At 30.7% G+C, this 11,991-nt stretch overlaps 1 protein-coding gene across 1 annotated transcript in view; it reads left to right on the top strand.

Moving 5' to 3' along the window:
- The window catches only part of LOC136825171 (uncharacterized), a 68,030-nt gene extending 56,888 nt beyond the window's left edge, over positions 1 to 11,142 (top strand). Inside the window, exon 3 of the mRNA XM_067081197.1 lies at positions 11,003 to 11,142. Within this exon, the coding sequence (XP_066937298.1) occupies positions 11,003 to 11,142 (140 nt within the window). The remainder of the gene's footprint in view (positions 1 to 11,002) is intronic.
- Positions 11,143 to 11,991: the final 849 nt, after the last annotated feature.

The raw sequence follows: 11,991 nt of genomic DNA, 5'->3' as shown, positions 1-11,991 counted from the left end.
AAATATCTGTACACCTAAAAGAAAAATGCGGATAAATGTTTTGAATAATGTTTCAGTGTTTTACATACATGTTTTACATAAATGTTTTACAAAAATATTCTGTCAATGGAAGCGTTTTCAGGTAATGATAGAAAATTATTGAAGGGAAAATTAATTATGTGTATAAGTATCTACTTTGCCTTGGTTTTCAAATAACAACTAACGAAATATTGACGAAATTATTAATTATAACGCTTATCAGTATCTCCCACCACTTGATTTTCAATATAAAATTCACTAGTTTTCAAAAATGTATAAAAACAACAAACCCACACAATAACTGAAAAGAGGAACATCCTGTAAAAAAAATGCTTCACATGACAACGTCCAATGAAGAAAAACATCAAAATAGAAAAAAATCCTGCTAAACATCCTGCCAAGAATAAAAACATTTTCACATGACAGCCTCCAATAAAATAACATAAAAAATTCACAAGCTTTATTAAGCATCCTGCCAAAGAAAAACATTTCCACCTGACAACACCTAATAAAAAAAATCAAAAATAACAAAAAAACTTTCGTAAACATCCTGCCAAGAATAAAACATTTTTTCACATGACAGTTTCCAATAAAAACCAAAAAATTTGAACAAGCTTTATTAAACATCCTGCAAGCCAAAAAAAAATCCACCTGACAACACCCAATAAAAAACATCAAAAATAAAAAATACTTTTGTAAACATCTTGCCGAGAATTAAAACATTTTCACATGACATTTTCCAATAAAAACCATAAAAAATGAACAAGCTTTATTAAACACCCTGCCAAAAAAAAAATTCCACGTGACAACTTTCCAATAAAAAATATCAAAATGAAATAAAGCTTTTGCAAACATCCTGCCAAACAGAAAAAAAAGTCTTCACGTGTCAACCTCTAATAAAAAAAAACATCAAAAATAAAAAAGAAATAAAAAAAAAACTTTCGTAAACGGCCGCCAGCCTTATCAGAACCGACATTAGCCCAGATCCTTGTTCCCAAACAGGGGCTCCGACGGTTATCCAAATACGAGGGGAGAGAGAGAGAGAGAGAGAGAGAGAGAGAGAGAGAGAGAGAGAGAGAGAGAGAGAGAGAGAGATTTTTGTCAATATTGGCCCGGGGGATCATTTTTGGTGTCTTCTCTGCTGTTGTTCAGTTGAGTCGACTGACTGGGAATTGTTTACTGAGATCGAAATGGTTCGTTCGTTTGTTTGCTTTTCTTTTATTGATAGAGAGAGAGGAAGAAGAAGAGGAGGGTTCTTTATATGTCGTATGTTAGAGTGGCGGCTGGTATGTTGTAGTCATGTTGCTGGGATTGTGGTTTGATATATATATAGATATATATATATATATATATATATATATATATATATATATATATATATATATATATATATATATATATATATATATATATATATATATATATATATATATATATTAATATATATATATATATATATATATATATATATATATATATATATGTATGTATATATAAATATAGATACACATATATATACATAAAATATATATATGTATATATATATATACAATCGACACAAACATAAGCTCACATAACCACAAACACACACATACCACAACAACAATTCTCCCGCTTCTAACAACAAACAGTGACAAACCACAAACATTCCTCTACTTTAAACACAATAAACAAACCCCCCCCCACCTCTATTTAAATAACAGCGCATTCTATTAAGAAATAACAGACTCTGTCTATCAACACAGTAATTCGGAAATTTCAATCACAGCCCCACAGAGCAACTCTCTCTCTCTCTCTCTCTCTCTCTCTCTCTCTCTCTCTCTCTCTCTCTCTCTCTCTCTCTCTCTGCCCGAATTTTTTGCCCCATAGTCTCCAAATTAATTCCCAGATTAGCGGTTTATCAGTAACGGGATTGTGGTTCATTGTGGCGCACTTAGGTTCATTGTGGTTCAATGTGGTTCATTGTTGGTTCATTATGGTCCATTTTGTGGTTCACACTGTGGTTCGTTTTATTTGAAAAAAAATTACCATTTACAAAATAATTTTTCAAGTTTATTTCTTACAACTGATGTAAAAAAAATATGCTTTAAATATTAATTTCTAATATTAATCATCATCAAATACTGTCTTTTCTTAATGTCTTGTCTTTTATATTCGTGTTGAAAAATATGTTTTTTGGGGATACGACTGTCAATTGTTTTCATTCTTCATTTCCAAATTTTGACCTTAAATAGATTTTCCAGTTTCGTACGCAAAACCTTTGAGAATGGCTCCATGATTAGACTTGTGACGCCAGTTTAGTAGTCATAAATCAATCAATCATAATAAGACCATACGAAAGTTTCAAAGGTCCACGTAAGTCACCACAAGCTTTCCATCATTTGTCACCTGAAAAATATTATTTTTTTGGCCAGAGTAAATGAGAAAATATGAAAAAATATGAAAAAAATAATTCACAGTTTCCATCAGGCTTCACGAAAAATATATCCCAACCAACTGGCGGCTTATGATTTGGAAGAAAAAAATTAAAGAAAGGGTTTTTTTTTTTTTTTACTTCGAGCGATTCGAGAAAAATGAAAAAAAATTTCAATCTTAGATGCCTGAGATATTTTTTTTCTCTATATATGTTCCGTAGGACAATGCCGTCGAGGACGGTAAAAAAAAAAATTTGAGGAATTTTTTTATAAAAGTTCCCCCTTGAGGAGGTGGTTCCTGCTGAATTAGAAATGGGAAGAATCTTAAACTCTCTCTCTCTCTCTCTCTCTCTCTCTCTCTCTCCTTTAAAATGATGTGTGAATATATATAAGTATATATAATAGCAGTGCTAGACACACGATCACGGCTAAATTTAACCTTAAATAAAATAAACACTACTGAGGCTAGAGGGCTGCAATTTGGTATGTCTGATAACTGGAGGGTGCATGATCGACATACCAATTTGCAGCCCTCTAGCCTCATTAGTTTTGAAGATCTAAGGGCGGACAAGAAAAGTGCGAACGGGCAGACAAATAGCCATCTCGATAGTTTTCTTTTGCAGAAAACTGAAAAAGAAATTTTCCCCGTGACGTCATAATGTCTGCAAGTCTTGCGTAATTGTCTCTTTAACAGAAAGGCAAAGTCAGATTGGCGGCCGTAATTGTTCTTCCGCTTCTAATTACGGCAATTTGCTGTAATGTGGAACTTTGAGGGAAGGAGGTTTGGGGTTTGGTGGGGAGGGGGCGAAAGGGGAGAGAGAGAGATAGGGTGTCTTGGTAGTTCAACACTTTCCTCGGCGTACACGAATCTCGTGAATGATGCAGCAATTATTATTATTATTATTATTATTATTATTATTATTATTATTATTATTATCAGAAGATGAATGATGACTTGAAATTCAAGCTTCCAAAGAATATTATGGTGTTCATTAGAAAGAATTAACAGAGGGTAATAGGAAATACAATAAGAAGGGATATTATTATTATTATTATTATTATTATTATTATTATTATTATTATTATTATTATTATTATTATTATTATTATTATTCAGAAGATGAAACCCTATCCATATGGAACAAGCCCACCACAGGGGCCACTGACTTGAAATTCAAATTTCCAAAGAATATGATGGTGTTCATTAGAAAGAATTAACAGAGGGTAATAGAAAATACAATAAGAAGGGAAATTATTATTATTACTATTATTATTATTATTATTATTATTATTATTATTATTATTATTATTATTATTATTATTATTATTATTATTATTCAGAAGATGAAACCCATTCATATGGAACAAGCCCACCAAAGGGGCCACTGACTTGAAATTCAAGCTTCCAAAGAATATTATGGTGTTCATTAGAAAGAATTAACAGAGGGTAATAGGAAATACAATAAGAAGGGATATTATTATTATTATTATTATTATTATTATTATTATTATTATTATTATTATTATTATTATTCAGAAGATGAACCCTATTCATATTGACTTGAAATTCAAGCTTTATTATGGTGTTCATTAGAAAGAATTAACAGAGGGTAATAGGAAATACAATAAGAAGGGATATTATTATTATTGTTATTATTATTATTATTATTATTATTATTATTATTATTATTATTATTATTATGCAGAAAAGGAAGCCCATTCATATGGAACAAGCCCACCAAAGGGGCCACTGACTTGAAATTCAAGCTCCCAAAGAATATTATGGTGTTCATTAAGAAGAAGTAAGAGGAGGTAGAGGAAAAAACAGAAAGAAGATATATAATTTATTAAAAAAAGAAAAAAACAAAATAATAAATAAATAGATAAAAAATGTATTAAAATACTCGTGTTATTGACTGTGTCAATTATATGTGGTGGAAAGTTGTTTACTTAATTATCAACCACAGGTGGGTTTTGTCTAGGCGGAAATACTGACGTAGGATATATATTTATTATTTTCAGGACAATATTTCTTGTACTGAATTTGTCTAGACGGAATCATTGAGACAGGAAATATATTTACTATTTTCAAAACAATGTATTTCTTGTATTGAATTTAATGTATATCAACAGGAACAATGAAGTAGGAAATATATCTATTATTCTCAGGACAATGTATTTCTCGTATTGAATTTGTCTCAACAGGAACACTGATGTATGAAATATATTTATTATTTTCATGACAATGTATTTCTTGTATTCAATTTGTCTAGACGGAATCATTGAGACGGGAAATACATTTATTATTTTCGAGACAATGTATTTCTTGTATTGAACTCGTCTCAACATGAACAATGACATCAGAAATATATCTACTATTTTCCGGTCAATGTATTTCCTGTGTTGATTTCAAAGCATAATTTCTAATTGCTTATTAACTAAAGTAATTTTTTTAACCTGTTATTCATCATTCTCAGGACAATATATTTCCAGCATTGATTTCACAGTGGAATTTCTAATTAACTTTTAATTGCCTGTCATTCATCAATACGGGAAGTAAGTGTTAACAACTTATTTTTGCTGACATTTTAGGAAAAAACAATAGCCAGATATATTTAAACTCAGTTTTAAATAGTCAAGCAATGAAACTGATTTGTCGCAGCTTCTAATAATACACATCTGCATCAAAGTAAAATTTACATCCAGATTAGGAGGTAAAATTATAAAAAAAACAAATTTACAAGTTATTTTTCATAGGAAATATTTCGAGTTTCCAAAAAAGAAAGTCAAATTACATCAACATTTTGCAAGTTTTTTCATGGGAAATATTTCGAGTTTCCAAAAAAAAAAGTCAAATTCCACCAACATTTTGCAAGTTATTTTTCATGGAAAATTTTTCGAGTTTCCAAAACAAAAATCCAAATTACACCAACATTTTGCAAGTTTTTTATGGGAAATATTTCGAGTTTCCGAAAAAAAAGGAAATCAAGTTACACCAACATCCACATGATTTTTTAATGGGAAATATTCCGAGTTTCCAAAAAAAATTTGATTATCTGTCAAAGAGCAAAATAATCTCCATGTTGATTGATAATCAATCTTCAGAGATTTTTGGCGAAAAAAACTGATACAACGGCAAATTATTTTCTGACACAGGGATTGACAGACATGCTGATTTTCTTAAATTAGTTCTATATTTAGAACGTTTATATTGTGAGGTTCTAAAATTGAGATGACGTTTAAGCAATTGGTTTATTTATAATTATTCGTAAGATTAGGCAAAGTTTGCTAGGAATCAGAAATTTGTCTTTTTATTTATGTTATGTAGGAGAAGGAGGAGGTGACCAAATGCCCTAGTGGTTTTGGCCTCATTAGCTCCCGTTTGGCGATGGATCTCTCGTTTCTTGGGTCCATAACATCGGAGGCCTCTCTCTCTCTAACTCTCCATATTCTCTCTCAGAAACTCCGAAATATATGGTTTCAACGTTTAAATAGTGTTTTCCTTCTTATTTTCATATTACACTCAGTATTATATATATATATATATATATATATATATATATATATATATATATATATATATATATATATATATATATATATATATATATATACATACATACATACATACATACATACATACATATATATACATATATATATAAGATAAATATACATAGATACAAAGACAACACCGTGCATCTAAACAAAACAAAAAAAACTCCAAGATATATATATATATATATATATATATATATATCAATATATATATATATTTATGTATACAGCAATACATACATACTTTCTCAAGAAAAGATACATAGATACAAAGACAACTCTCTAAACAAAACAAAAACTCTCTCTCTCTCTCTCTCTCTCTCTCTCTTTGTCTCTCTGTCTCTCTCTCTCTCTCTCTCTCAGTATCATCCCAAATCCATCTCCCAGAATCCAGTCCTCGAAAAATATGTAAACAGCGACTCTCACAAGAAGCCAGATCTGCGCTCGCATCATCAGCAAACACAATATTCTTGTTGCAGCTTCCTGCTTTGCAAGATAACAGGAGCCTGCCTTTCATGCTTGGAGGCAGGCAGGTTTGGGAAAAGGATTCCCTAGATGGGAGAAAGAGAACAGAGAGGGGAAAGTTTGAAGAAAGCAGTGAGGGGAAAGTTTGGGAGAGGAAGAGAAAGGGCGCTCTTCAGAAAGCAAATAATTATTTATTTATTGTATTTTTTTTTTTGCTGATATGAAATGATTTCTGGGCTCTCTCTCTCTCTCTCTCTCTCTCTCTCTCTCTCTCTCTCTCTCTCTCTCTCTCTCTCTCTCTCTAGTGAGGGAAAGTCTGAATGAACTACAATCATGGAACTTTTTTGGAGCTAATCAATTATTTTCTTAAACAGATTCATACTGCAATCTCTCTCTCTCTCTCTCTCTCTCTCTCTCTCTCTCTCTCTCTCTCTCTCTCTCTCTCTCTGTGGTCATACTAGGCTCCCCAAATGGAAATTCGTTTCTATGTCAACCAGACAGAATAATGGTATTAAAAAATTTAATTTTCATTTCACTGAAACCTAATTTATCAAAATTCCAATAAATTTCCATACATAACAAGAACATTATTTAATATTTAAATAATGTATTATAACTCTGTTACATTTTTTTAGAGCAGACATTACGTGAACACATAAAAAAAATCATAAAAAGGAATTATCATAAATTCCGTGAACACAAAAAAAAAAATCAATGAGAAAAATGAATTGAACAAATAATGTTTTATAACCCTGCTATGTTTTTTAAAGCAGAAATTACGTGAACACACACACAAATAAACATAAAAAAATGAAAAAGCACAAATTACGTGAACACAAAAAAAATAAATGAAAAAAATTGAATTAAACTAAATTAAGTTTTACATTCGAAAGGGTATTGAAAGTATTCCGGGTACGTGTGAACACACAAAAAAAATTGAAAAAGCAGAAATTACGCGAACACAAAATAAATCAATGAAAAAATGAATTAAACAAATAATGTTTCATGACCCTGCATTATTTTTAAAGCAGAAATCACGTGAACACTAAAAAATCACAAAAAATGAAAAAGCAAAAAAAAAATTACGCGAACACTAAAAAAAAAAAATCAATGAAAAAAAATAAATCAAACAATATCAAGTTTTACATTCGAATGAGTATTAAAAAGAAAATCTTTAAAAAAATGAAAAAGCAGAAATCACGTGAACACAAAAAAATCAATAAAAAATGAATTAAACAAATAATGTTTTACAACCCTCCTACATTTTTAAAGCAGAAATCACGTGAACACACAAAAAGAAAATCATAAAAAAAAGAATTAGCAGAAATCACGTGAACACACAAAAGAAATTCCTAAAAAAAAAAAAAATGAAAAATTGAATTAAACTAAATCAACTTTTACATTCGAATTGGCATTGAAAGTATTCCGGGTATGTGTGAACACAAAAAAAGAAAATCATAAAAAAAAAAATTAAAACGCAGAAATTACGTGAACACAAAACAAAAACAAAAAAAAAAATCAACGAAAAAAAAATGAATTAAACTAAATCAAGTTTCACATCCGAACTGGTATTGAAAGTATTCCGGGTATGTTTGGGCAATTATCCCCGAATATACCGGTGATAATGTTGGCAGTACGTAACATTCAAAGGGGTTTTCATAACGACCAATTAACCGAATTTTATAGCGAAAGTTGCCCAATAACGACGCAGTTGGCGAAGTTGCACTGAATCCGTTGATTTTCTGCCTGCTTTATCGTTTCTGTTATGGCGATATAAAATAATATAAAATCGAGGTATTTTGTTTCGTCTGTCGTGCAAAAAAGAAAATGCTTATGTAGATAGATTGATGCATGCATACATGCATGCATACATACATGCATATGCAGTAAAAACAATTGCTGTTCAGTAGTTGTGATATAAAATAATATAAAATTAAGGTATTTTGTTTCATTCATAAGTGTATATATATATATATATATATATATAAATATATATATATATATATATATATATATATATATATATATATATATATATATATATATTTTTATATATATATTTATATATAACTGTATATGTATGTATGTATGTATGTAGCATATACATACATACATACATACATACATACATACATACATACATACATACATACATACATACATACATACATACATACACAGTAACAAATTGCTATATTTCTGGAAAATATCTTTACATTTCAAGGTATTTTGTTTCACCCATACGTGCAAAATACAACCATACATATATACATACATACCGCAGTAACACAATTGCTATATTGCTGGTCTCATGATCAGCTAATTAAAGACGAGTCTGGCCAATTCTTGGAAAGGTGACCACCAGAAAAAAGTCAGGTGTCGTCGGGACGTAAGTTCTCAATAATGAATTAAATATTACAATACGAGGTGAACTGTCTCAAGGGTTTTAATGCATTTGCATTGCAACTTCGATTGAACGTTTGAAGTTCTAATTGCATAACTTCCTCAGGAATGAAAATACCAAAAAAATTTCACGGGTTTTGGTTATATGACGATGAAATATTTGAAACGGAAATCAGTTTTAAAAACGCATAAACTTGAACACCAAGATTTACACTGAATTTTTAAAATTAAAAACATTTTTTTGTTTTTTGTTTTCCGATGGCGTACTATTTGGAACTGAACCCTATTTTAAAGACACGTAAACTTGAGCACCAAAATGAATACTGATTAAAAAAAATAAAAAAAAAAACTAATTTCTTTAAAAACACATACACTTGAACACCAGAAAGAACATTCATTGAAAATAAAAGCTAAACGATTATTTTTTACGAGGGAGAAATATTTGAAATGGAAAACCATTTTAAAAACGCATAAACTTGAACACCAAAATGAACGCTGAATTAAAAAATGAAAAACCCGATTTGTTTTCTGTTTTTTGTTTTCCGATGGCGTAATAATTGGAATTAGAACCTATTTTAAAAACACATAATCTTAAACACCAAAATGAACACTGATTAAAATAAAAGAATTTATTTAAAAACACAGAAACTTGGTCAACAAAATGAACACTGATTAAGAAATAAATAAAACGAAGTAGAAACATTTGAAATGAAACCTGTTTCAGAGACACAAACTTCGACACTAAAATGAACACTGATTAAAAATTAAGAAAGCTAACTGGTTTAAAAACAGAGACTTGGACCACAAAACGAACACTCATTAAAAATGAAAGCAAAACGATTTCTTTGAGAGGGAGAAATATTTGAAAAGGAAATAGATTTTAAAGAAACATAATCGTGAACGCCAAAATGAATGCTGATTAAAAGAAATAAATAAAACTAATTTATTTGAAAACACATCAACTTCAACACTGATTAAAAATAAAAGCAAAACGATTTTTTTTTCCTGGAGCAGAAATATTTAGAATGGAAACCTATTTTAAAGACAAATAAACTTGACCACCAAAATGAACACTGATTAAAAGATAAAAGCAAAACGATTACCAATTATCGAATTCGATCGTTAAAAAACGCGAGTCTTTATAAAACCCATTGGTCTGAGTACGACTGTGTAATACGAATCCCTACTGACCTTATCTCTCTCTCTCTCTCTCTCTCTCTCTCTCTCTCTCTCTCTCTCTCTCTCTCTCTTCGTTCAATAGGAGCAAATTCGACTCAATTACTGTAAATTCGACGCCCATTGTTTAGCTTTGATACCAAATATGCCTAATGGGCGTGTTCGCGTAAGCCTTTGAAGTTCGGGCACCGTGGAAATTAGCGCGCGATTCTGTTCTCTTTTTTTAGGATGAGAGGGGAGGGGAAGGGGTATTGGGGAGGGGAGGAGTGGGAGGAAGGGGAGGGAGAGGGCCAATTGCGTCAGCGTTAGTATGATTTCCCAAATGTTGTGTATTATTAGTAATGCTGAATTTTCGCGCGCGTGTGTGTGTCCACATGATGTGATGGATAGAGCAGTGTACATACATACATACATACATACATACATACAAATACATACAAACATAGACACATATATATATACTGTATATATGAATATATATATATGTGCATATATATATATATATACACATACACACACATATATGTATATAAATGTGTGTGTATATATGTATGTATGTATGTGTGTGTGTATATATATATATATATATATATATATATATATACACACACAGACACAAGAAAGAGAGAGAGAGAGAGAGAGAGAGAGAGAGAGAGAGAGAGAGAGAGAGAGAGACAGAGACAGAGACAGAGACAGAGAGCGAAACAGAAAGAGACTTATCAAAGTCATTAATTAACACTCCAGTAACAAGATAAAAAAAAAAAAGATAATACCTGATTGCTCTCCAACACACCAAGTTCATTTCCTATTGCTGTCACATCTTAATCTCTGCTCCAATCGCCAGAAATGTCAACAGAATCATCATGACACAAAATACCAAAATAATCTCCTGAGTTTTTTTATTAAGACTCAAAAGAAAGGTTTACATTGTCTTTGATTTATATAGCCAGCGATTCTTAACTGTGCAGTAGAAGCTCAGGAAAAGGAGAAGAAGAAGAAGAAGAAGAAGAAGAAGAAGAAGAAGAAGAAGAAGAAGGAGAAGGAGAAGGAGAAGAAGAAGAAGAAGAAGAAGGAGAAGGAGAAGGAGAAGAAGAAAGAAGAGAGATAACGTAACGTGAGGTACGAAGGTATAAGGACGATACGAAAGAAGAAGAAGGAGAAGGAGAAGAAGAAGAAGAAGAAGAAGAAGAAGAAGAAGATGAAGAAGAAAAAGAAGAAGAAGAAAGAGAAGAAGGAGAAGGAGAAGGAGAAGGAGAAGAAAGAAGAGAGATAATGAACGTAAAGTGAGGTACGAGGGTATAAGGACGATACGAAAGAAGAAGAAGAAGAAGAAGAAGAAGAAGAAGAAGAAGAAGAAGAAGAAGTAGGAGGAGGAGGCGGAGGAGGAAGAGAAGGATTAGAGAGATAATGAACGCAGAGTTCGATTCGGAGGCATAAGGACGATATGAAAGAAGAAGAAGAAGAAGAAGAAGAAGAAGAAGAAGAAGAAGAAGAAGAAGAAGAAGAAGAGAGATAATAACGTAAAGGTGAGATACGAAGACATACGAATGAGATGCAGCCGAGAGTAATTGAAATTTAAAACCAATCAGCATCATCCCAAGACGTGGGACGCGATTTGGAAACATTCAGCTAAATCTTTGTTCGTTTTTGCCGTAGAGAAAAAACAAAAAAAATATAATACAATAGAAACCTTACTGATGATCCTATAAATATTCTATGAATTCAGAATCGAAGAAAGGTTTAATTTGGGAATTCGAATTGATTCTTAATAAAGCATATATATATATATATATATATATATATATATATATATATATATATATATATATATATATATATATATATATATATATATATATATATATATATATATTAAATGTCATAAAAATCTTATAGATGATTCTGTAAATATTTTTTTCTTTAATTCAGAATCGAAGGAACCTTGAATTTGGGACTT

Source organism: Macrobrachium rosenbergii, chromosome 37, assembly GCF_040412425.1.
Source record: "Macrobrachium rosenbergii isolate ZJJX-2024 chromosome 37, ASM4041242v1, whole genome shotgun sequence".
NCBI classification, from domain to species: domain Eukaryota; kingdom Metazoa; phylum Arthropoda; class Malacostraca; order Decapoda; family Palaemonidae; genus Macrobrachium; species Macrobrachium rosenbergii.
The sequence above is the reverse complement of the archived record's forward strand: the minus strand, read 5'-3'. Positions and strand labels throughout refer to the sequence as shown.